This window comes from Zootoca vivipara, chromosome 3 (assembly GCF_963506605.1).
Source record: "Zootoca vivipara chromosome 3, rZooViv1.1, whole genome shotgun sequence".
In the NCBI taxonomy this organism is placed as follows: Eukaryota; Metazoa; Chordata; class Lepidosauria; order Squamata; family Lacertidae; genus Zootoca; species Zootoca vivipara.
In genome coordinates, this window is record NC_083278.1 from 101403782 (window position 1) to 101431165 (window position 27384).

Sequence of the window (27384 nt, forward strand, 5' to 3'; positions counted from 1 at the left end):
GGAGAAAAGCAATGACAAACCTAGACAGCATCTTAAAAAGCAGAGACATCACCTTACCGACGAAGGTCCATATAGTTAAAGCTATGGTTTTCCCAGTAGTGATGTATGGAAGTGAGAGCTGGATCATAAAGGTTGATTGCCGAAGAATTGATGCTTTTAAATTATGGTGCTGGAGGAGACTCTTGAGAGTCCCATGGACTGCAAGAAGATCAAACCTATCCATTCTTAAGAAAATCAGCCCTGAGTGCTCACTGGAAGGACAGATCCTGAAGCTGAGAAGAGAAGACTCCCTGGAAAAGACTCTGATGCTGGGAAAGATTGAGGGCACAAGGAGAAGGGGATGACAGAGGACAAGATGGTTGGACAGTGTTCTCGAAGCTACGAACATAAGTTTGACCAAACTGCGGGAGGCAGTGGAAGACAGGAGTGCTTGGCATGCTCTGGGCCATGGGGTCATGAAGAGTCAGACATGACTAAATGACTAAACAAAAACAATTCATTAAAATGACTTGAATAGGAATTAAGGACTTTCAGAGAAGTGTGACTTTTGATTACCTCAGCTGTGCAATAGTCAGCTCATGTTTGATAGGATGGAGGCAAACCATAAGCTTTTACACTCAACATTAAGTGAAATCATCGTTTATAACCACGTAGCACTGCCGGAGCAGGGGAGGAGTGAAGCAGCCACAGTTTTTGCTCTGGGTACCTGGCACAGTTGCTTGTCCCTGCTAAACCGTAATTTGGCTTAGCGTTATGAAATGGGCCACTGTCTGAAGTTGAGCAAGCAGTAATCACTTTCTCAAAAAAAATTGCACTTGCTGATGCATTCCAACAGAACCTCTCTTCAAAAGGATTTATAAGCCTGAGCTCCATTTCTCCCCTCGAGAAACCGAGTCCAACACAGTTGCTTCCTCCTGTATCCAAACGCCGTACATTCTTTGGCCCTTTTGGCGTGATTTAAGAATTGCCAATGGCAAATCACATCTTGACAAACTGGAAAACTGGGCAGGTAATGCTTTTCATGCTTAACAATATAGCACTAATTGATCTTGTTCTCGATCTGCAAAATGCTAAGCAAACTCGGCTTAATTAATTCTTCCACCAAAACCAGCCAGCATCAAGTGTAAGAATAATTAAATGGAGCAATCCGGGGAGCAAGATTAGAGATCTGTCTGGAATTCCTGTCTGGAAAGAGATGTGTGTTTACCTCTTTCTCCTATTGAGATCAGTAGAGTTTGTGAGCTTAAATTTGACTGGATTATGCTGGTGGGCAAGCAATCCTGCACACATCTACAACTTGGTAGTAATGTATCTTTACACAAAAGATAGTTCCACTGAGATCACTGGGACTTGCTATTTACATAGTTATAGAGAAGCTCCAATTTGTTTACGCCACAGTTACAGGACAATGAGCATTCATCCTGATTTGCTTGTGGTGTGTCTTTCCATTAATCGTTTGTTCACCCCACACCTTTCAATGCCTTTCCCTGTCACTTTCCTAACTGAAAAGGGTCTGTGGCTTTTCTTAAGTGGATTTGTTGCACGAGGCAGGCAGGGTGCTTCAATCTACTTTAATTGCACAAAGCAAAACATCCGGTATGTGCCTGAATCCCTCCCACAAAACAGTGACAGTCTGGAGGCACCCTGTGTTTCTTTTTGGCGCAGCTCATATATGGGGACTAAGGAAGGAGGGAATGGCTGGATGTTGCTATCTCATGGGAGCAGGGCCGGCTCTACATAGACCCCCGGTGGCGCAGTGCACCATGGCGGGGGGCTGGTAAGCTGGGCGCCGGCAAAGCCGCGCGGAAACCAATTGCGCCCTGCAAGGGTGGGGCAGGCGGTGGAGCGATCTCCGCCCCTCAGCACCAGGGTGCGCGATCTGCTCAAGACGGCCCTGCATGGGAGAAGGATCCTGCACTTGCCTTTTAAAATTAAAATTTGAGTTTCTCAGGAAGCTGAATTGTTCCCCACTCCGTAAGATTTTATTTAAGCTTTTTCATAATACAACAAGATAAAAGAAACTTAATGTAAACATCTTAAAAAGCAGAGACATCACCTTGCCTACAAAGGTCCGTATACTTAAAGCTATGGTTTTCCCAGTAGTGATGTATGGAAGTGAGAGCTGGACCATAAAGAAGGCTGATCGCCGAAGAATTGATGCTTTTGAATTCTGGTGCTGGAGGAGACTCTTGAGAGTCCCATGGACTGCAAGAAGATCAAATCTATCCATTCTGAAGGAAATCAGCCCTGAGTGCTCACTGGAAAGACAGATCATGAAGCTGAGGCTCCAATACTTTGGCCACCTCGTGAGAAGAGAAGAATCCTTGGGAAAGACCCTGATGTTGGGAAAGATTGAGGGCACTAGGAGAAGGGGATGACAGAGGACGAGATGGTTGGACAGTGTTCTCGAAGCTACAAACATGAGTTTGACCAAACTGCGGGAGGCAGTGGAAGGCAGGAGTGCTTGGCGTGCTCTGGTCCATGGGGTCACGAAGAGTTGGACACGACTAAACGACTAAACAACAAAATGTAAACAAAAACAGAGAAAGAAAGAGAAAAGAAGACAGAGTTCTCTCTTGAAGGTAGCTTTTAACCTGAAGAAAGTGGTGGGACACCCCCCCCCCGCCAGCTCTCTCACCTGGGAACTTTTCTTCCAGTCTCTCCCAGTCTCTCTCACCCTGGGAGATCTTACCTTCCCTGCTTCTCACTCAGGGTCCTTCAGGAAGCTGAAGTTTGATGACACAGCAGTACCACATTAGATAGCCTTTTCTGTGGAAGTGCAAAATCAACTAGTACCAGCCATCTTGGATCCCAAGATAGGAAGATGAGGCCTTGTTGTTGGTGCCACCGCTAGGGGCTACCTGGTTAGCATTGACCCACGACAGGGCTTTTTCATTGGTGGCTCCCCATTTGTGGAATGCCCTCCCTAGTAATACGTGTCTGTTTCCCTCATTGTTGAATTTCAGAAGTTAAAGAAAACACCACTCTCCTGTTTACGCAGGCATTTGGTGTCTGAAAGGCACCGTTCATGGCAACCTTGAGATCTGTTTTCAAACTGTTTTAGGTTAGGTTGTTTTTTTAAAAAAATCATTGCTTTATCTGCCGCTTGTTGGGACAGTGCTGATAAAACAACCCCTGTGTTGCAAATTAAAGTCAAAATGCTGAGCAAAGGAGGCAACACGTTGACCAGTTCTTGGGCAAAATATAACTGTTTTAATCTGTAGTTAACCATAAACCAGACAGTGATCCAGGTTAATGCTTCTTCAGTTTTATAACTAAAATAAATCAAATAAATATAAGTCAATATAATATAATATGGACTGTATAGATTCGTGTCCATGCCAGCTATTGACCAGATTATAATGTATGATTTAATAGTATGTATGACATGATTATTGACTTATATTTATTTGATTTATTTTAGTTATAAAACTGAAGAAGTATTAACCGAAACAGATGAGTACCCTGGATCACTGTCTGGTTTATGGTTAACTACAGATTAAAACAGTTATATTTTGCCCAAGAACCGGTCGACGTGTTGCCTCCTTTTCTCAGCTTGTTGGGACAGGGCTGGAGAAGGGAGGGATATAAATCAAATCAAATCAAATCAAATAAATAAATATGTGGTGACATACAAACTGGGCTGTGTATGGCACTTGACCTATGTTGAATAGCACTTATGTTGAATAGGTCTCCTTCCACCCTTGTTACTGATGTAGATCTTCACTTACCCCATCTTCCCTGGCTGGGAGAGATGCCATTTTTTGGTTTGCGTCAGTTGCCAAGATGGCTTGATGCTGGTCCTGATTGTGTCCAACTAGATCCAGTGGAAATATCTCCCTTTTGTGACCGTGGAAGCTCATGTAAACACGTTCGCGTTCATATGCTTCTTCTGAGGTTATCCTGCCCTGCTTTTCTATCCCCTCTGCAGTTATCGTGAACTCAGACAACTCCCATGGGCTCTGCCAGATTGGAAGAAGGTTCATTCTGTTCTGTGCAGCTAAACTCTGGGAGCTCTAAATGGACAACATGTGCATCATGAGTCTTTGGGAAAGCTTTGACATTTGAACTCCTTGATGGATAAAAAAAATGGGCAGGAAGGAGAGAGAGCTCTCTTAGAAGACCGATTTAGACACTACTGCTGCAAGGCTGGCTAAAATATTTCCTTTCCTTTTTGTTTAGGCTCGGGTTTTTTAATCTGAAAGATAGCAGGGTTGGGTCCAGGCTTGCTGAGCAATCCGGCACCCTTATCTAAACCCTTATCCAATATGCTGGAGGGGATTTGGATGCAGTGGAAGAATCCCTCCATGCAGATGCAGTACTGGTTTTCTTTTTATCACTTAAGAGCGTAGGAAGTGGCTTGATGGATCATAATTAACCCATTTCTCATGGTGGTTGACCACTTGCCTATAAGAAGCCCACAAGGACGGGACATAAGGCAATAGCCTCCTCCTATCCTCCATCTGTCAGGAATGCTTTGATGGTGTTTTTCTGCTTGGCAGGGGCTTGGACTGGATGGCCCTTGTGGTCTCTTCCAACTCTATGATTCCTGCTGTTGCTCTATTGGTATGCTGCCTCTAATTCTAGAACTAGCGTATCACCATCGTGACTAGTATCCATTGATAGTCTCATCCCTGCTTCAAAAATTCAGTGTAAGTAGGTTTTGTAAGGGGACGCGGGTGGCGCTGTGTTCTAAACCACTGAGCCTAGGGCTTGCCAATCAGAAGGTTGGCAGTTCAAATCCCCACGGCGGGGTGAGCTCCCGTTGTTGGGTCCCAGCTCCTGGGCAGTTCGAAAGCACGTCAAAGTGCAAGTAGATAAATAGGTACCGCTCCGGTGGGAAGGTAAACGGCGTTTCCGTGCGCTGCTCTGGTTCGCCAGAAGCGGTTTAGTCATGCTGGCCACATGACCTGGAAGCTGTCTGTGGACAAACACCGGCTTCCTCAGCCTAAAGAGCGAGATGAGCGCCGCAACCCCATAGTTGTCCGTGACTGGACCTCACGGTCAGGGCTACCTTTACCTTTACCTAGGCTTTGTAATGAATTTTGCAGAAGAGGATTTAAAATCAAACCTTTTTAGTGCAAAAGCTTAAGATCTGTTATTTAAAGAACAGGTCTGTTTCTCTTTAAGGAGATTTGTCACAAAAACTTTTTTTTTAATGATAATCTTTTAGGACAATAATGGTCCATGAACTTTATTCAGGTGGCTTGTGGTGTGTGTGTGTGAAGAACACTTACAATTTGAATTCTATTGGATTCCATGGTATTCACATTGTAATACTATAAGATACAATATAAGAAATAAAAGAAGCAAGAGAAAGACAGTGGAAAATCATGCAGCATCTAACACACTGCAATACAATTCCTACACCAGGCCAAAAAAATCATCAAGCGGTCTGCCAAGTCTCTCGGCTATTTTCATGTGCCTAAACACTTCGAAGCCCTATTGATTTCCATGGGATCAGTGGGACTTTTCTATCTATTTGATTGGAAATTTAAGAATTTAAAGCCATGATAAATGTAATGAATATAATGTAATGAACATAGAAATGGAAAACTTAATAAAAATTATTGCAAAAGAGAGAGAGAGAGAGAGATCAGTGGGACTTAGTTTTGCTTACTTTTGGCTGAATTGTGATTTTTAAACTTTGATTATTATTTTTAAGAAACAACAGTCAGGAGCAATGCTTCAGGTGCCAGGTTGAAATATTTATTCATGGACTTCTAATAAACAGGACCATTATAGAGTAGAGTTGAAATTATATTTCAGTTCTCTGCAGCAGTGCATGCCAGATAATGAACACTTTCAGTATGTATGGTTAACAAAGACAGCTTCAAAGAGGAAATTCAGAACATTGGTTATCCAACTAAGAAAGCTATTCTTGTCCATTAATTTCAGTTAATCTACCCTGAGTAAATACTCGGGAGTAGACCCATTGAAATTAATGGACAAGACTAACTTTCTAATCTTAAATATACATTGTAAGTCAGTCGTGACCTGAAAATAATACAGTCAACTTTTATAAAGTTCAGGGCAACTGCCTCAGGCGGCAAAGGCAGGAGGGGCCAGCAGGGACAGCAGTTTCTCCATCTAATTATGTTGCCCAAAACTTTGTATGGCACATTCCTTGCATCCCCATAACTTGCCTGCTGCTCTCAGTTGCCAGTACTGAAGTATCTCTTCCCAGTTCAGTCTGCTTCTGGCAGCCTTGCACACATAGATTGGGAAGGTAGAAAGCAGGCTCCCTGTGTGATTGCGCAGGTAGAACGAGGTCCAAGCTTCTCCTTCCTTCCCCCTCCAACACAAGGGAAACTGTGGGGTCAGGTGATGGAAATGTCACAGGCAGGACAAGAATCTGTGAGCATGACCCAAACTCTCCTTGATTCCGTGAACCACTGAATCAGGGTTTGGACATGAGCCTCAGTTGCCATTATGTAGCCTAGTCACAATGTTTCGGACTAGCTGCTGTTTCCAAACTAGTCTTCAAGGGCACCCCCACCTGCAACACATTGCAGTAGTCAAACCTAGAAGTTTAGCAAGGTATGGGGAGTGGGGGCCAGGGTATCTATGTCCCAGAGGAGTCACTGTTTTTCGAAAGAGGTGTGATTGTTTTGGAAAACAAGCTTTTGAGCAGTCCCATCACATAAATGGTCCTTGCTGTTGGATGAAGCATGCGCAAACATGTGTCCATGCACACACGCATGCAGTCTATACAGTGTTATTTAAAATACACAGATTTCCTGAAACCTGCATGCATCCAGTTGTGTGACCATGTGTCGTTCAAGCAGAGAACATTTGGAACAATATATTCTGGAAATGTGACTTGAAAGCTTTAATTGGGCTTCATTTGTCCGTGTTAATGGACAGCAAGTGCTGGAGCAGCTGTAAAGTAAATTTGTTGTCCCTTTTGTCTGCTGTGCTCGATAATGAAATAAAAAGACAAATTATCTCCAATTAAAAGTGATTTGCAGACTATGAGTAGTATAAATACACAACAGAGGTTGCCATTTAGCAGTTGAAACGGATAATCTTCTCTGAGTGCTCGTAGCTTTCTCTTCTCTCCCTTGCCCTCTCTCTTTGGGTAACCTTTCCCCCACTAATTCGAAGCCATTTTTCCAGTATGTTTGGTACCATAAAACGTTGCCTTGTGTTTGTTTGTTTTAAAATCCCAGAGCAAACTTCCTGTATTTCTGGTCTATTCTTAGCCTTTTGTTATAATATATTTTCCATCGAGATTGTGCATTGTCGGTGCGGCCCCGTCTGAAATGATGTCGTAATTAAAGCATTATGAAGTCCAACTTGGGGCATGCAGAGAGCATACAATCATAGAATCATAGAGTTGGAAGAGACCACGAGGGCCATCCAGTCCAACCCCCTGCCAAGCAGGAAACACCATCAAAGCATTCCTGACAGATGGCTGTCAAGCCTCCGCTTAAAGACCTCCAAAGAAGGAGACTCCACCACACTCCTTGGCAGCAAATTCCACTGTCGAACAGCTCTTACTGTCAGGAAGTTCTTCCTAATGTTTAGGTCAGGCATCCCCAAACTGTGGCCCTCCAGATGTTTTGGTCTACAACTCCCATGATCCCTAGCTAACAGGACCAGTGGTCAGGGAAGATGGGAATTGTAGTCCAAAACATCTGGAGGGCCAAATTTTGGGGGTGCCTGGTTTAGGTTGAATCTTCTTTCTTGTAGCTTGAATCCATTGCTCCGTGTCCGCTTCTCTGGAACAGCAGAAAACAACCTTTCACCCTCTTCTATATGACATCCTTTTATATATTTGAACATGGCTATCATATCACCCCTTAACCTAAACAGGTTTGCTTGTTTTGTTTTTCTGTTGTGACAGTGGGGGAGGGGGAAGGGGTGCTTTACTTCAAAAAGAATTTAGGTCACATCTACACTGTATATTTAACACACATTTAAAGTATGTGACTCCCCCCTGGGAGTTATAGTTTATCAAGTGTGCTGGGAATTATAGCTCTGTGAGGGGGAAGACTGTGGTTCTCAGGATGCTTTGGGGGGACGACCATGTGCATTAAATATATGTTGTGGGTGTGACCTTACTCTGTGGGTTCTGCCCCCTCCCACCCCGCTCCAGTTTTGTCAATACAGTACACTCATCTGAAGAAGTGTGCATGCACACGAAAGCTCATACCAAAATAAAAACTTAGTTGGTCTTTAAGGTGCTACTGAAGGAATTTTTTTATTTTACTTCGATCCAGACCAACACGGCTACCTACCTGTAACCAGTACACTCATCTGTTACTGTTACTGTTACTGGCCCCAACAACATCCAACATACCATCTCAGGACTATTTAATTGCTCATCCTCTAACATTGTGTATGCCATCAAATGCCAACAGTGCCCTTCAGCTCTCTATATTGGACAAACAGGCCAAACCCTACGCCAAAGGATAAATGGACATAAATCTGACATCAGGAATCACAAGACAGAGAAACCAGTAGGAGAACACTTCAATCTCCCAGGACATTCTATAGAAGATCTCAAAGTAGCTGTCTTACTACAAAAGAATTTAAGAAATAGACTGGAAAGAGAAGTTGCTGAATTGCAACTTATCACCAAGCTCAAAACCATGGAGGGACCTGGTTTGAACAGAGACATGGGATTCTTATCTCATTATACATCATAACATGATCTTCAGCGATCTCAACCCTTGCTTTTTCCTGCAAGACCATTTGCAGTCGTTTACAATCGTCAACAGCTATCAGTCAGTCAATCACCCATTTCCACCACCCTTCTGGGTGATACCCCCTCCCCACCCTTTCCCTACATAAGTGCCTGGGGACTTCTGCTTCAGTGTATCTGAAGAAGTGTGCATGCACACGAAAGCTCATACCAAAATAAAAACTTAGTTGGTCTTTAAGTTGCTACTGAAGGAATTTTTTTTAACTCATCTGTTATAATAGTAATAGTAATTTTATTATTTATACCCGACTCATCTGGCTGGGTTTCCCCAGCCTCTCTAGGCGGCGTACAGCAGGCATAGGCAAACTGCGGCCCTCCAGATATTTTGGGACTACAACTCCCATGATCCCTAGCTAACAGGACCAGTGGTCAGGGATGATGGGAATTGTAGCCCCCCAAACATATGGATGGCCAAGTTTGCCTATGCTTGGCTTACATATATAAAAACATAGTTAAAAGAAAAAAGAACTTAACTCCTTTATTTAAGTGGGACGGAACGTTAAAAGAGGGGAAACCCTCTATTTAATAGCAGCTGTATGTGTGTGAACCGTGAAAATCCCATTTGTCCTCCCAGGGGTTGTTTTGAGCTTGCTAAGCCTGGCAGCTGCACTCCTGCAAATGCCAGACCCCAAATGTCAAGGCCAGTTAATGTTGCATTTTGTTGTGGTCAGCTGAGGAAGAAGTTGGAGAATAGCTTCCTCTCGCTGCTTTCCCAGCTCCTGTCCCCCCACCCCCACCCCATGCATTACTTCATGATGCACTTACATACCCCGAGGTATATCACTTATTAGGATATTGCACAAGCAATATTGCTGCAGAGGAATCCAGTGGATGCTATCTGCAAGGCATGCTTGGCACCTCTCCCAGCAGTGTCCCTGCGTGAACCTGGCTGCTTCCTCCCACTCCTATGGATAAAATCAATAAAGTAAGGGCAGGCTCCTCCTTGCCTGGACCTTAAGTCTGGGTTCAGAGGCCCTCCCTCTGTGTCGGAGATAAAGTAGGCCACCACTTTTCTATGGTGGCATCCAAATTATTCAGCAACATTCTCCGAGAAGATCCTCCAGGAACATAGAAATCTGCCATGTGCAGTCAAGCCATGAGCCCACCTGTCCAGCTCAGTATCGTCCACGCAATATATTGACCATGTCTCTTCAGAAGCCTTTCCTCGCCCCATGTAGGGCCTGCCAAGTGAGGTGGCTACTTCAGATGCCTGGGGGATCAGGCAGCGGTGGAGATGTGTTGGCAAGAGGGCAGAGCTTGTGAGTGGCATGTGGCCTGCTTTGCATTCCCTAAGCTAGTCTGGTGACCTCAAGTACACTGGAGGATATGAAGTCTGGTTAGCTTTTGTATGCAGAATTTGAGCGGGGAGGGCAGGCACCTTCCTGTGCTTCAGGTAGCAAAATGTCCTGGGCCTACCTGGATTCTATCTGGCGTTCCCAGGGATTAAAGTGGGGAGCCAAATAGGCTCCTTCTCTCCTTGCACTTAGCACTTAAGACTCATTTGCACCAACGTGGCCTTTGATTTATTTATGGTTGCTGGGCTGTTTCATCGATTTTATGATACTGATTAGTATTATGTGTCCCGTATCTTAATTGAGGCATTTTTGATTGCTTATGTTTCATGGTGCCCTTTCAACCAAGCTGTTAGTTGCTTTGAATATAATATATATAGAAAAGTGGCATGTAAGGATATCAAAATAAAATAAATAACTGATGTTGCAGGAGTGGCAAAAGCGGCCCTTCTCTTCCCACACAATTTGGCTTGTAAGGGGCTCCCTTAAGAATGTAAGGACCACAAGCAATACCAAAAAACATGGTCGATGTCATGGTCTTTGTTTGTTTTTTCCACATAGTGATGGTTTTTATGAATGTTTGTTTTTAATTGGTTGGTAGGTTTTAACTGTGTTTTCAACTACAATTTTGATCTTGCCAAAGACTGGTTTGCAGTAAGATGTGAACGCTGTCACTGTATTAAACCTCCCTCACTCTCCAACCAGTCAGAAATTCAGTAATATCCAAAGTTCACTGTCTCTTATTTCTTTCTCTTTCTTCTTCTTTTGCAAAACATATGCCCGTGTGTGTGTATTTGTGTCTGTGGTTTCCACCCTAGCTTTTTTTCTTTTTCCAACTAACATAAAAGCAGAGCGCTGATATGTGTTGCTTTCTTTGTTTTTATTTTTAAGAAACCCAAATGTCTTCCTAGAGATAAAAAGTGCCTGTCAAAACAACCTGAGAAGAGGGTGACAGATATGCAGTTGTCAACATACCGTAGCAACTGTACTCTAGCTTCTAATAATAAACAGGCAGAAGTTATTTGTAAGCTGATTATTAAAGGACAAATTTAAACTTGCCCTCTTACACGAGAATAACGGTTTCAGGCCTCAACTGAGACTATAAAGACATGGACAGAGGTTTTTGCAGGCACAACCAGAATACAGACTGGAAGGGGGCAGGGGGGGGGTTATAATATTTAAATGCTAGGAAAATGCAAGTAAAGACAAGCGTGTGTGTGCCTAACTACAGATGGGAGAATATTCCAAGTCCTATATGTAGGGGTGGGATGGATACTAATAAACTGAGAAGAAAATCTTAATTGATTCTTTGAAGCAGGAAGGATAGCCTAGTACCAAAACGGCATGCGACGTTGAGGATGAAATTGGGTTGGGAGCCTGGGGAAAGGTTCCACATTCAAATATCAAGCTATTCCTATTCCTATTATTAATTACATTTGAATAAATTACTGCCCGTCATCCAACGAAACTGCCCGTCATACACAACGAAACAAAAACAAACCAATAACACTCCCCCACAAACACATTTAAAAGGCCATAGAATGTGAATGAGCCAGTGGTTCTAGAGAAACATTTTCGCCTGGTGCCTAAGGATGCATAATGAAAGTGCCAGGCGAGCCTCCTAGTGGAGAGCAATCCCACAAATGGGGAGCCACTGCAGAAAAGTCCCTTTCTAGGGTTATCAGTTTCACGAGAAAAGCCTTCTTAGAGGCTATGTTTCTACTTGTTAAGTTATAAACTTTGTATTTAACCTACTGTTTTCTGTAGCAGCTGTAGTATGATTCACACATTATCTCAAAACGCAAACAGTTAAGTTGGTACAAAAAGTGTTACTTTTCTGCTTGGCCTTTTGAGAACTGTTCAGCTGTGCGCATGGACGCAGCACACTTTGCAGAGAGTCTTGAGGCTACCTTGTGCTTACAGCTGGTTACTTTTCTTGTGAAGTCAACGGTTTGGAATATGGGACAAATTTCCTTTAATACAGAAGCCCTTCAATATAGATTGTCTTTGGGCAGATATTTTACGGAACATATGAATAAAAGTAACTTGAAATTCAGCAAATAAGCAGTGAGAGATAAATTGCCCTATCTTTTCCCCAGTGCATGGCAGCCTCCAGACAAAACTGAGCACCTACATTTGCATGGTACACTAATCAGAGCACATGTTCTGCTATTGGGCAAGTGCCAGTAGTTGGCATTCAAATCAGATCATGGGGGAGGAGACTCCTCTGATAGTATCTATGTTAAGTCTTCTGTTTCATGATTGAAATATGAATGAGGGAATGCTGAGTGAAGGGGTGGTGCTTCATGGAACTGGGTGACTATTGCAAATGTATATTATGTGGATGCATGGGGGGGGGATGGAATCTAATGATGAACCAGAGTTAATATATCTCATAATATCTCATCTCTTTTACTTGGAGACTAAATATTGCAATATCAGTGTCTGGAAAGGGAAAATCCAGTTGTCTAAAGAATGGACACCAACGTATTTCAAAGATGCTGATGAGCCCTTGAAGGTATTTCCAGAAAACAAATGAAATGGTTGGCATTGCCAAGTCCTTGAAAGTCATTGATGGTAACTGAAGCTGGGCAGGCCCACTGAAAAGGAAATCTGAGCTCTGTGGGGAGCCAGCATTTTGGGGCTCCCAGCCCTTGTACAAATGTCCCCCACTCCTTCTTCCATCACAGGGCATATTGGGATTCTGCTGTTGGCTGTGTGGAGGAAGTGAGAGAACGGGGAGGCAGTACTGGTTGATATGCCAGGTCAGTTCTAGAAAGGAAAGGTGAACCCCACACCAAGAATATGGAGGACCCATTTGGGAATGAAAGCTTGTCTGTGCTTTTTTTTTCTGGAAAAAGGTGGGGGAACTCACCACAAAGTTTGTTGGTTTATTGTGGGCCCAGTCGCAGGGCCACACACTCCCCGGGCCACGGCTAAATGCAAGATGTGATTAAAAAACTCAAGCAGACAATGACATGGATTAGAAATGGCCACAACTTTATTGATTACAGGTATAAGTTGATTTTTGGCTCTGGCATTGGGTGTATGTCTATTCCAGGGTCCCCAGATGAAAAAAATACTTATTTGATTTTTGAAAGATAAGGGAACTCCGTTCCGCTGAGTTCCTGCTTAGAAAATCCCTGGTTTTAGCTATTCACCCAGCCACCCCATGATGCTTTTTATTAGACCAGGACCTGAAGGCCTGTTTGGCATTTCCTGTTCTTAATAAGTCCTCCAGCTTTTCAAGTCACTGTTCTGGACCATGGGATGCAGGTGGCGCTGTGGTCTAAACCACTGAGCCACTTGGGCTTACCGATCAGAAGGTCGGCGGTTCGAACCCCCGCAAAGTCCACCAGCAGTACATGAGGACAATCACCACCACCAGTTGAGCCCCTGATCCTAGATCCATCATGATTAGTAGCCATTGACCGCCTTATCCTCAATGAATTTGTCTAATCCCCCTTTAAAGCCATCCACATCTTGTGATGGAAAACTCTACAGCTTTTACTATGCATTGCAAGAAGTACTTTCTTTTCTCTATCCGAAATCTCCCACCGTTCAGCTTCTTTGGATGACTCCAGCTTCTAGCATAATGAGAAAGGGAGAAGGATTTTCCTCAATCCTTTTCCTCCATTTTATGAAGGCCTATCATGTCTCCCCTTCCCCCCCTCTAATCCAGTGTTTCTCAAACTCTTTTTGGACTACAACTCCCATCATCCCTAGGTCCAGTGGTCAGGGATGATGGGAATTGTAGTTCAAAAACAGCTGGAGACCCAAGTTTGGGATACACTGCTCTAATCTTAGAATTCCTAAATGTTGCAACATTTTCTCATGGGGGAACTGCTTCAGCTACTTAGTCATTTTGGTTGCCCTTTTCTGCATCTTTCCCAGTAATATGATATCCTTTCTGTGACGCTGCTGCCAGAACTGTGCACAGCTTTCCAAGTGTGGCCATGTCTTGGCCTTCTTTCATACATCCATGCTTATAGAAAGCTCTTTCTGCTATGTGAGTTGCTGTGTCACCTTGAGAATTTTGCTTTGAGATTTGCAATGGGAATTCAAACTGGCTCTGCATGAATGGGAACAGGTTTGGTGGGCCGCAATATACCTTTGCATGGGCCTCGTGGTTCCTCAGGCATCCCCCAAAGAAGGAAAAACTGGGTTAACAGGGGGGAAGTTGTTCCAAACAAATGCTGAACTTTCCACTCACTCTGCAGTAAAGCAAACATATTCATTCAGAATGTCCATTTTGTGTGTGTGTCACTGAATTTTCAAAATAAACAGAAAAATTCATCTCCCTTGCTTTTTCATGTGCAGAGTACCCTCCAGAATGCATAAAAAGTAAAACAGGGTGTAACATTCTCTAATGGCTAGAAACAAACTACAATTGAAATATAGCACTTTAAACGTTTTAAAAGAAATGCATCGCTATCAGTTAAAGGGGCATTAAATTGCTTAACCACTTCCTGTTTTGGACTAAGACAAATAAATTTCCCAATCATTACTCAGGTGAGATAAATATTGGCCATGTGCGTAGTACAACTTGATTCAAAATATGAGACCTATTAATCATTGCTTGGTTTATAGTATTTTCCATAGCATCAGGCAATGCTTGCGTTTTTGTGAAGGGTCTAGTTGCCTTTTTGTATTGCCCTTTTTAAAAAGATCAAATCGTATACTCAATACATTAATTCCCAATACATGAGACAGGGGCAAAACTAGACTTCATTTCACCTGCACACACACACACACACACACACACACACACACACACACACAGAGAGAGAGAGAGAGAGAGAGAGAGAGAGAGAGAGAGAGAGAGAGAGAGCTTGGAAGCCTCAGTGAAACCCCTCTAGAGACTTCATCTGGGGCAAAAAACCTGGCTAGTCCCAACCACCATAGCTAAAGATCTGATCTGCTTGGGAATTGCTTCCACTGGATTGAAGGCGTTCCTTGGTAGACCCAAAGAGCTAAAGGCCATTGCTCCAGGGTAGTTTGCCCAGTAACAAGAATAACCCATCATTTCCAAGCACAAAGCAGGAACAGCAGATGTTCCATTGCAGAGCTGAAGGGGCTGGCTGAAATTTGCCACTGCCATAGGTTGTCATGATTTCCCTAGGGTTGAATCTGAACCGGTTTTGGTGCATTGGATACTTTTTTCTGTATGGGAGCAAATTGTGGTTGGTGCTCATGATTGCTGCTACTGCAGAAAGTAGTACCGATAGTAGTAGTTGTCATTATTATTATTATTATTCTAGTTACACGTAGGTAGCCATGTTGATCTGCCATAGTCGAAAGAAAATTAAAAAAATCCTTCCAGTAGCACCTTAGAGACCACAGTCATGGCCTCCACAATCACTTACGGACCCATTGTTGAAATCGTGTTTATGGAAGACAATCTTACTTGGCTACGAGTGATCGCCAAAGAAGAAGAAGAAGAAGAGAGACCAGCTACGGCAAGTTTGTCACTGGTATGAGCTTTCGTGTACATGCATCTGAAGAAGTGTGCATGCACATGAAAGCTCATACCAATGACAAACTTAGTTGGTCTCTAAGGTGCTACTGGAAGGAATTTTTTAATAATAATAATAATAATAATAATAATAATAATAATAATAATAATAATATCCTCCCCTTCCTCCCCAAGGATCCCAGGGTAACAGTTGTTCCTTGTGCTGGATGGAATGTATATCTTGTCAATGTTGCTTTGGTATGATATTGATCAACACACCTTGGGGAGGGTTTTTGAAACTGGAGGTGTTGCTTGTGTCGAATGAGCATAACAAGAAGACCCCTGCTGGCCACGATCCAAGGCCCACCCTGTTCTCACAGTGGCCAACTAGATGCCTATGGAAAACCTGCAAGCAGGTCATAGCCCTCTCCTGCTATTTCGCGTCAAGTGCTGTCAGAGGCATGGTGCTTTTGATCTTGGAGGCAATGTTTCCTGGAGGGAAAGAGGGAGGGGCATGCCAATCTGCTGCTCCTGCATTTGCAGCACACCAACCTCCCTGCTGTCATGCCCCTTTTCCTCCTGTCAAGTGGGAGCAGCCCATCTTAGGGAAGCTAGCACAGTGGCTCTGTCCCACCCGGTGACCCACTTCTACTTTTGAGTAAGCATACAAAGGCTGTAAAACGCATTGCCCCCTAATAGTGGCTGATAGCTGCTTGTTAAAACTTTGCAGCTCAGAAAATCTTTGCCCTGCACTTTGACCATCATTATTTTACCCTTTGCCAAAGAGATAAACTCAGCTTTTGGTATGCACTTTTTAAAAGATTGTGTAAATAGTTGACTTATCTGCAGGCAGATCTTAGCAGTGCTTCTTTAGCTTCTGGCCAACGATGCTTTTGCAAACCTGCAGATAAGCAAATAAATGACTGATTGCCACAATGAAAGACTCCTCTCTCTCTCTCTCTCTCTCTCTCTCTCTCTCTCTCTCTCTCTCTCTCTCTCTCTCTCTCTCAGATTAGGATCTCGAGACTCGCCAAACACAAAATGAATAATTGGGGCTCCAGCGTTGGGTATTATTATTATTATCACTCTAGTGTGATCTTGGCCCACATTTTATTAGAGATATGATAAATGCAAAAGATGTGAAAAGCAATAATATAAATAGCTGAGAGTGAGTTTTGGCAAGCATACTTTTGATGTGGTTGAGCAGATTCATGCTTCCGACAACAACCGGTAGTAGTGGAACTGTTTAGGCATTGCAAACCATCCTTAAAAGTGGCTACTGGAAGAAAATGGTTGAATTGCATCAATTGTTTTGTTTGAAAAATCGGGAGGGTGTCGATGGGGAGGAACCCAGTTGTCCAGCATAGGAAGAATCCAAGTGTCTCATCTCTAAAGGTCTCTTCACATAGTACATTTGAAAGGTGCACACAAAAGTTTCCCCCTCTGTGTCCCAGTATGCTGCAGTGACACAGTCAGAGCATGCTGTGTATCGTGGTGGAGGGGTGTGGGTGTGTTTGCTTAGGAAGAACAGCTGTAGGGCTGCCACCGTTGCCTCCAGTATTTGCCACCTGAGGCTGCTACCTCCCTCTGTGCCTAATGGTAGGGCCAGCCCTGTTGGTCTTTTTTTAAAGACTGGATTGACCCACTGGTGGAGGAAGAGGAGTGCGGGGGGAGCGCACCGCCCCCGGCAGCACAATCCTGGTGAGGTGCCATCGCGGCTGTCTCCCCACCCATGGCACACCCCCAGGACAGGTGCCACGCCCCCGGGACGCGCGCCAACCCCACCCCGTCTGCTCTCCGCCTCCCCCCCCCATGAAGCTCCGCCACTGGGTTGACCATTGAGCGGTTTCTAAAGGTGCAGGGCTATGCTGTTAGCTCACTCCAGACATTATCCACGGAATAATTCTACTGCTCAAAGGAAGTAACTCTGGATGCATCCAATGAGTGGATTACTTTTGGAGCTCATTGGATTCCGTGTTACATGAAGGTTGTTTTTGATGCTGTGGGCACGCCATTTATGTAAAGCGGTAGTAAACATTGCATCATACTCAGCAAGGAGAAGGAAACGTAGCAGCATTATTTAATTGCCCCTTTTAAATACCCTAAAGTTATCCGGTCAGTTTGGTCAGCAGTTTGAAGTTTCCATGCGTCCCATCCAGAAAGCCGGGTATATGTTCTTTCATCTCCTGGTAACATTTAAAAGTACTGTTCTTGTTCTGCAAGTTGGCATTTGAAGCTGTGATAGCAAGCCTTTTGACAGCAGTATTTATTTCTGACAGCTTAATTACCCATGAGTCCCTAACCTTTGAGATGCGGGAACTAATGACTGCACACGCGTGTGTGTGTGCGCGCACGCACACACACACACAGAGTGCACAACAGTGGTATGACAGGACAATCTCCTTTCACTGAGGTTTCTGTAAGAGCTGAGCTGGTTGGTTCCTCAAGAGCTAACAGGACACAGCCGAAGGCATTTTCCCTGGCTGATCAGAGCAGCAAATGTACTGTCTGCCTCAAGTCAAGGTTCATAGCAGTGCTCAAAGCCAGGAAAGTTATTTTGGCACCTGACAACCAAAGCCAGAGTTAAGCCTTAACCCTGTTTTTGGCTGTTAAGCTTTGTACTACGAGGCAGGAAAAAAGCACCTCACAAACGGATCTCATCCCCCTGTCATCTGACAGTAAAGAATGCAATGATCATAAATTAAATGACAAACGATTTAGTGGCATTTTATCGTCCAACCATCTCATCCTCTGTCGTCCTCTTCTCTTTGTGCACTCAATCTTTCCCAACATCAGGGTCTTTTCTAGGGAGTCTTCTCTTCTCATGAGGTGGCCAAAGTATTGGAGCCTCAGCTTCACGATCTGTCCTTCCAGTGAGGACTCAGGGCTGATTTCCTTCAGAATGGATAGGTTTGATCTTCTTGCAGTCCATGGGACTCTCAAGAGTCTCCTCCAGCACCATAATTCAAAAGCATAAATTCTTCAGCGATCCGCCTTCTTTATGGTCCAGCTCTCACTTCCATACATCACTACTGAGAAAACCATAACTTGAACTAGACGGACCTTTATCGGCAAGGTGATGTCTCGGCTTTCAAAGATGCTGTCTAGGTTTGTCATTGCTTTTCTCCCAAGAAGCAGGCGTCTTTTAATTTCATGACTGCTGTCACCATCTGCAGTGATCAAGGAGCCCAAGAAAGTAAAATCTCTCACTGCCTCCATTTCTTCCCCTTCTATTTGCCAGGAGGTGATGGGACCAGTGGCCATGATCTTGGTTTCAAAAAAACATCAAAAAAACAATAAAATCAAAATAGCTGGTAATAATAGCGGGTGACCAGCAATCGGTATCGTAGAAGTGTCCCTTTTGCTGTAGATGTTGGGGTGGGGTGGGGAACCTTCTAAACGCTACTTAGTGGGGCTATTGTGTCTGTAATCTTAAGCATCTAAGGCTATTTAAGACATTGCTGAGGTTGCCTAACAAGTACCTTTGTTGGAGAAATTAGTTTGGGAGGGGCCTTGCATGTGATTATACGCCACAAGTGTATTTCTTTATGATGAAGCTTTTGCGATTCAGTTGGCTGGTTCTGCACAAAATTTATCTCTTTAGCCTGTGGTATTCCCAAAGGCTCAGGTAGAGACTTAGTTGGGCTTGGATGTCTCCTGCACATTTACCTTTGAAAAAGAACAAATCTTTCAAAATGTTTTTGATTTTAAAAAAATGCTGTGCAGCACAGATACAATGCGATGTGGACCGCTTGCATGTGCATAGGAATATTTTCCCCAGTGTCATGGCAGGGGGGGGGGATCCAAGTGTTACTATATAAAAAACCAAGAGGACTCTAGAAACTAATGGGAGATTTTGGACTATCTTATGTCAGCATAATAAGCTGAGTTATGAACCAGCCTTTGCTCTTCCTCCTTTTCCAGGGGAAGCAATCAAATGAGGAAGTCTTAAATATAGTTTTCCATTTCTTGAATACGAACGCCTTGAAACCCAACTTGGGAGAAAGACGGGATAGAAATAAATAAAAATAATAGTCTGCTGCCCTCAGGTGTGGTAGAGGATGATGACCCATCATTATAACCCAGTGTGGCAGTAAAATTCAGCTACAAGTCCAGTTGGCTTCCATATATTCTCTCTCTCTGTGTGTATCTTGTCCTTGCCTCAGGTATTAAAGTTTCTTGGGTCAGCTCAGCAAAGCTGTACAGTGGTACCTCGGGTGGTGGGTGGCACTGTGGTCTAAACCACAGAGCCTAGGGCTTGCCGATCAGAAAGTCGGCAGTTCGAATCCCCGCGACGGGGTGAGCTCCCGTTGCTCGGTCCATGCTCCTGCCAACCTAGCAGTTCGAAAGCACGTCAAAGCACAAGTAGATAAATAGGTACCGCTCTGGCGGGAAGGTAAATGGCATTTCCGTGTGCTGCTCTGGTTCGCCAGAAGCGGCTTAGTCATGCTGGCCACATGACCCGGAAGCTGTACACTGGCTCCCTTGGCCAGTAAAGCGAGATTAGCGCCGCAACCCCAGAGTCACCCGCAACTGGACCTAACGGTCAGGGGTCCTTTACCTTTACCTCAGTTTAAGAACAGCCCTGTTTACGAACTATTCGGTTTACGAACTCCGCAAAACCAGAAGTAGTGTCCCAGTTTGTGAACTTTACCTCGGTCTAAGAACGGAATCCAAATGGTGAAAGAACACCGGCAGGGGAGGCCTCATTAGGGAAAATGTGTTTCAGTTTAAGAACGGACTTCCGGAACGGATTAAGTTCGTAAACCAAGGTACCACTGCGTATAGGGCTTTATAGGGAAGCACCAACAACCTGAGCTGAATGCTCAGAGATGAACTGGGAGCTAGTGAAGTTATTCAGTACCAAAAAAATATGTGTTCCACTGAGTTCTCTGAGACCTGATCCCAAGTAAGCATGCACAGGATTGCAGCCTAAAACAGAATACCCAGTAGTTCATCTCCTTCATTGATGTGCCCTCAGGTCAGCACACCTGTGCTGCTGGGCCTGTGTTGTATAAAGTGATTGCCGCTCCTTGTTTCTTAACAGGAAAACAGAGGCATGACCTAAGGAGACCACAGGCTGAAATTACGAGTTATGCGCCACTCCCTTAAATAGTGGGCACAGGTGGTGAGCAGCAACTTAAATGAGGCCCAGATGGGGCCATTGAGAAATGAGATATTTGCATGCTTGGGGGAAACCCCATGTTTGCACAAATGCTATCTATATAAATAAAAGGGCAGGGGGTAGAAAAAACAACAAAGTTGATTGAGCTTGCTCAGAAGCCATAGGATGCTGAAAAGAAAGTAAAGCTGGATAACTGGGCTTGAGTGGGGAGCAGAATGGCCTCCTTGAACGCCGTACAGCTTATGATACACTGGAGGAAGGTATGGCTGACTCGTAAGCAGGCAAGGATACTAGCAGGAGCAGACCTGCTTGGAGGCAAGGACACATTTTGTTGCTGGTCCCATTCTTTGTACAGTGGTACCTCAGGTTACAAATGCTTTGGGTTACAAACTCCGCTAACCCGGAAGTAGTACCTCGGGTTGTGAACTTTGTCCCAGGATGAGAACTGAAATCGTGCGGCAGTAGCAGCAGAAGCAACGGGAGGCCCTATTAGCGAAAACACGCCTCAGGTTAAGAACGGTTTTGGGTTAAGAACGGACCTCTGGAATGAATTAAGTTTGTAACCCAAGGTACCACTGTATTTAATTCCTACTTCAGATCACGGTGCCATCAGAAAACACCGATCATTTACATCAATACTGATGTCACTTGCCTGCTTTTATGTGATGCAATATCGTTTTTAGCACTCAGTGGGGTTAGTTGTGACTGGCAATATGTTCTTTGTTCAGTTTTCTTGCTTTTGTGGGTTTCGATTACCACGGTTGATTGATTTTCTTAAGATTAAATGGTTTTGAACTGAATAATGGTGCATTGCCCAGAGGATGTGAGATTATGAGGGATAAAACAAACACAACAGCTAATTTAGAAGAAACCAATGTGAACTCAATAAGAACCAGAACATTGTCCCCATTCCAGAAGGCCCTTGTATTTGTACTGCCGGAGTATAAATGATTACTTCTCAATAGCTTTTTATAGTTGGTACAATTATTTTCCCTTTCTCCTTTTGTCTTTTCTCTGTCATCGCAGGAGCAGTTCTGAAAGGAGGAAGGAGAAGTCGAGGGATGCCGCAAGGTGCAGGAGGAGCAAGGAGACGGAAGTCTTCTATGAGCTGGCCCACGAACTCCCTTTGCCTCACAACATCAGCTCACACCTGGACAAAGCATCGATAATGCGCCTCGCAATCAGTTTCTTGCGGACACACAAACTATTGTCTTCGGGTAAGCTTTGTAAAAGCAGAGGTGTCTATGCCTGGTGGTGAGTTGTCAAGTGGCAACTGGCAACCCAGCACCTTGTCTCAGGCCCATCTAACTTCCCATTTGGGGAGCACGGGCCCCAGTTCCCAGGACCTTTCAGTATTGTTCAGTGGTATAGTGCAGTGTTTCTCAACCAGTGTGCCTCCAGATGTTTTGGGACTACAACTCCCATCATTCCTGACCACTGGTCTTGCTAGCTAGGGATGATGGGAGTTGTAGTCCCAAAACATCTGGAGGCACACTGGTTGAGAAACACTGGTATAGTGGTCAAGTGGACACGGGTAGTGCTGTGGTCTAAACCACAGAGCCTAGGACTTGATGATCAGAAGGTCGGCGGTTCGAATCCCCGCAACAGGGTGAGCTCCCGTTGCTTGGTCCCAGCTCCTGCCAACCTAGCAGTTCGAAAGCACGTCAAAGTGCAGGTAGATAAATAGGTACCACTCCAGCGGGAAGGGAAACGGCATTTCCGTGTGCTGCTCTGGTTCGCCATAAGCGGCTTAGTCATGCTGGCCACATGACCCGGAAGCTGTACGCCGGCTCCCTTGACCAATAACGCGAGATGAGCTCCGCAACCCCAGAGTGGGTCACGACTGGACCTTTATAGTGGTAAAGCAGCAGAATGTCTTGGGCTGGCCCTGTTCAAGGGCAAATTACTTTGGGAGATTTTTCAGAAGGAAAACATTGGGTGGAAGGATCCATTCCCCCATACATTTTATCCACCTGCAACTACTTTTTGGTGCTGGTTGCTGTTTTGTTTTTGTTTCTTTTTTTTAAGATGGCAATTCCAAGCCTAGGAATTTGTTTAAATTCATACCCAATTTGTTCCTCAGTCCTGCCGAGTTGCTGTGGAGGAAGGGAAAGTCTATACTGGTGCTCCATACATAAAATAAATGCTTTGCCCAAGTAACAAACAAAAGACAAATAAGACGCATGCACATACACAAAAATCAGCATTGCTTCACAAAGGCAAGGCCTACATCTAAAAATAAACCTGGACCAATGTTAATTAAAACCAATTAAAAGATTTTCAAGCTTGAGGAATTTTTAATCTAATTAAAATGCCAGAGATGGTAAATCACAAAAGATTTCCATGCTGGGACAAGCATATCTCAATCCAGTGTGGAAAAGAGGGTTGCATAACTGCTTTTAGAAGGTCTTCGCTTAAACAGGATAGCATATGAAGGCCATTCTGTCTCTAAGTATCTGTAGCTCATTGCTGGTCATTTCTATAGTCTGCAAACCTCTGCTGTGTCTAGTTTGTGTGAAGGCAGGAAAAACACCTTTGGAGATTAGTCGGCCATCTCGAAGTGCCAGAAGTGTTTCATTTCTTTATATCTTTGCCATCTGCACAGTTGAAAATGATCTTATATTTCCATTCTGCCCAAGAGCCCTTGTATAATTCAAAAGCTTGCATACTTCTATACCAGCAGAAGCCTGCCCAACAAAAGAGAATGCTAACAGAGGTGTCTGATGAATGGGATTCTGGAGAAATCTGTATGAAAGGACCTCATCTACACCTCTTTTGACTAATATGCAGATCGAAACATAGTCAACTTTCCGATTTCTCACTCCTCCAAATTTTGCAATGCCTTTCCTGGTCCAAAACCTGTATCGAGGTGCATTTTAAAATGTGCATTTTGAAATTTAACATTAAATGTGTTTTCTGAGATATAATACAGTAAGTTTAGAAATGTGCATTTTAACACCGGGCGCTGCCATATGCAGAATCAAACCATTGGTCCATTGAGCTCAGTTTTTTTTTAACTTGACTGGCAGCAACTCTCTGGAATTTCAGGCAGAATTCTTTCCCAGCTCTACCTCAAGATGCTGGGGATTGAAACTTCTGCATATTTTGAAAGAAAAAAAATGCATATTTAAATGTTTTTTAAAATGTTTCTTTTTTAAAAACTAAAATAATCCTGCACAAATTAATGCGGAAACGAGAGGGAACAGATTTATGAATACAGTATGCATAGACCGGAAACAGACTGAATGGCTTGATTAGCGCCGCTTGCAACAGAGAGTAGATTTGTGATATGGCCTAGATTCCCTGCCCAATAAAATCTAGTCTGGCTGCCTTAATGCATGAAAGAGATTCAGGCGGAAAACCACCCACGTTGCTCAGCGCAGGGGAGCCATGCTAAATGGAAGTTGGTCAGAGAGAGTGTTTGTTTGGTTACGCATGTGAATCTCATTATGCAGAGTGTTTAATTAGAGGTTTCCATGATGGTGTTTCTGTGGGCAAGTAACATGCTGTCAACAGAGCCACTTGTCACGCACCATGCAGTGGAAAGCTAGATCCCGGGTAAGGATCCACAGTCCATTGCCACAGCCCATGTTCTACATGCAGAAGATCCCAGGTTCTAGCCATTGTGTCTTCTGGTAGGACTGGGGGGGGGGGAATCCTGTCTGAAGGCCTGTCTGGAGTGTGGCTGCTGGTCACTGTAGCTAGATGGACTACCAAGATTGATTAGGCAGGTTCTTCTGCCCTCATGGCCGCCTGGCAATCCACATCTAGCATAGAAATCCTAATGTAAGGCTTTGATGAGATGCTTAATCTCGGGATTGTGGGTTCAAGTCCCATCTTGGGCAGAAAATTTCTGCGCCGTAGGGATTTGGTCTCCATGACCCTTGTGTTCCCTTCCGACTCTGCATGGCAGGAGTCACCAACACTATAGACAGCTGCCAGAGGGGAAAATACATATTCATTGCATCATTCAACACCGGCTGGGTTAAAAATCTATGACACTGCCAGATTGCCAGTCCCACGTCAAGCATGGTGTGACTTCTGTATGCTCCATTTGCCGCCTGCCTCCCCCCTCCCCCCAAAAAATATTTCCAGAAATAATGAGTTGTGTGAATTAGGTTTTTTTTTTTTAAAAAAATAAGATTAATAATAAAAGTTAGCCTCCATACTTTGGAATCAATGCCCCTTTCATTTAGTTAAAAATAGGATCGTAGGCAGATGTTATTTCAAATCGGAGGGTTGCGTCACCCTTTGGGCTAAGTGGTTTAATGCATTGAGCAGGGAGGAAATTAAGACAGTTTGGATTAAAACAATAACAAACCAAGGCTGCATTGTTTCCTGTTCTGGAGTGTGCGTCCTCTTTCAAAGTTTGTCCTTTGCTAAGTTTGGTCTGTCTGTTGATTTTCCCCTCCCAGAGTTACATAGCTAGTTGGATAGCTCCAGTCTGTAATTCGTAATTTTATCAGTAAGGACATCCAGGTATTCGGGAAAGGTTCCCTGGCAGTGAACAGAACAAATGACTGTGTATTGTGCATTAAGTCGGTGGAGATTATTATCCCAGGGCTGTAGCTGTTTTACTTCTTACGGCAGGTGTGCATAACCTTTTGGACTGCCCCCTCCTGCTTTAAGGGTTTTCATCCAATGACACCTCCCATGCTGATGGAAGAGCTTTGGATCCAGCAGAGGCTTCTGCCAGCAGAATGGGGAGGGAAGCAATTTTTGCCAGTTCCCCTTCCTTCCTGCAACTCACCTCCCCCAACCCTCTGGAACAGATTTTGGGGGAGCCCAGGGAGCTGTGAGAGTAGACGCTTCTGCTATGTGAGAGCAAGGGTGCTAATTGGATTCCACTCACTTCTGTAATATGCATTTCTCTCAAAGCCAGTATTTGACTGTTGCTTACTGCTTACTTCGTTGTTATTGGTTTTCTGGAGCTGTAGGTCTTGTTAAAAGTTGTGAGGGCCCCGGAGAACAGAACAGAACCCAGAGACGCAGAAAAACATTACTACATTGATTAGTGTATGTGGTGTCCAATCAAGTGTGATGTGTGTCTCTCCATTTTTGAACTGAAGCCCCCTATTTAATTACCTATCTATGGGACATGGGGAATCAGCAGTGCAGCAGCCTTTTCCTAACACCCTAGCATTCTCTCCTAGCAAACCTGACACATCCAAAAGTTGGATGTCATGTTTTGAATAGGTTCCTACTTCCTATGGCTGTGGTGTGCCTAGATCATACCTGCCAAGTTGCTGTCAGAGAAATAAGGGACCGGGCTGGAAATAGCAGACCGGAAGTAGCGCTGCCACCATTTTGGAACTGGGCGGAGCATGCTCAGAAGTGACTTTTGATGCTGCTTTGCCCAGTTCCAAAATGGCCGCCGCGCCAGAAGTCGCACTGCAGCCATTTTGGAACTGGGGCAGAGCAGCATCAAAAGTCGCTTCTGAGCATGCTCCGCCCAGTTCCAAAATGGCCGCCGCGCCAGAATAAACCGGGAAAAAACAAAAAAAATCCGATTTTTCAGCTAGGAACAGCTGAAAAATGGGGATTTCCCAGGGAAAACGGGAGACTTGGCAGCTATGGCCTAGATGTGATCCTTATTCTTCAAAACCACATGTATGGGTAACAGATGTGTAGATCAGGACACAGCATTGTGCATTGGCCTTTATGTCTATAGACCCCTGTCCTATATATTAATCACAAATGCATTCTCAGAGTGTGGATCAGTACTTACTGCAAAAACTTTTCCTCCTCCCTCCTCCTCCTCCTCCTCCTCCTCCTCCTCCTCTCTCTCTCTCTCTTCTCTCTCTCTCTCTCTCTCTCCTCTCTGAAATGTAGTATTTTAGAAAAAGACATGGCTGGCTGGAATCCTAGATATGCCACAGTGCAACATTTTTTGCAGGTCCTACTTATGAAAATTTGTCACCCAAGCTACTGATGTAGAACACATTGTGGGAGGGTTGCAAGAGAACCAATGGGAGGTCAAAGCGCCTGGCGTGATCTTGAGCATCACATTCTAAAAAGATAGGAGATGTCTCCATAGCTCTTGAGTTCAAAAGGTTTGAGAAACACTGGCTTAAGCAGTCCAGATAAAATCTGCCAAATGATATCTGACCAACAGAGACGGGTAGGAATTCTCAACAGAGTTCTCATGTAAAGGTAAGCCTCCCTAGTTCATACTTTCTGAAACAATATTAAAATTGAAACACGGCCAATTCACATTTCTCTGAATGTTGCAGTGCAGTTCTCTAGCCATGTAATGTGTGCAAAAATGTGCATATACTGTGGTAAGGTGTGCAGGAAATTGCATATGTTAGTGAAAACCCCATACAAAAAGGCATTATATCGGGGGGAAATATGCTTTGCTTTTAAACTGTGTCCGTTTGGTATTGTTTTTTTGTTTGTTCCTACGTTATGTATTTTTGTGTTTTTATATTGCAAAGTGTCTTGTGATCCTCAGATAAAGGGTGGTATGGAAATTTGATAAAGAATAATAATAAAGCAAAAAGTGTAAAAAAATGTGTACATTAGACAAGATTGCACACACCTGTGTGAATATGAGAATTTTGCTGCTCAGTTTTCATGAGGATTTTTTAAAAAATTGCAAACTGATGTGAAGAAGTGGCGTTAAGAGTGGAAAAATGAAAAATAAGGCAGAAACTGAAATTGACAGATTTGATTATCCCTACTCATCAGCCTGAGAAGTATCCTACCCTTCCAAAGCAGCAAATATACAAATAGTCAAAATATACAAAGTCCAGCTTTATCTTGTTTCAAGCTCTCTCCTTCCTGTTTAGTCTCATTCCTT

At 43.9% G+C, this 27384-nt stretch overlaps 1 protein-coding gene across 2 annotated transcripts in view; it reads left to right on the plus strand.

Annotated features, from left to right (window-relative positions):
* Positions 1-27384, plus strand: part of EPAS1 (endothelial PAS domain protein 1) — a 125763-nt gene that overhangs the window by 33626 nt on the left and 64753 nt on the right. For both annotated transcript variants that reach the window (XM_035111181.2, XM_035111182.2), the window contains one exon: positions 21609-21799. In XM_035111181.2, coding sequence (XP_034967072.2) covers positions 21609-21799 — 191 coding nt within the window. The remainder of the gene's footprint in view (positions 1-21608; positions 21800-27384) is intronic.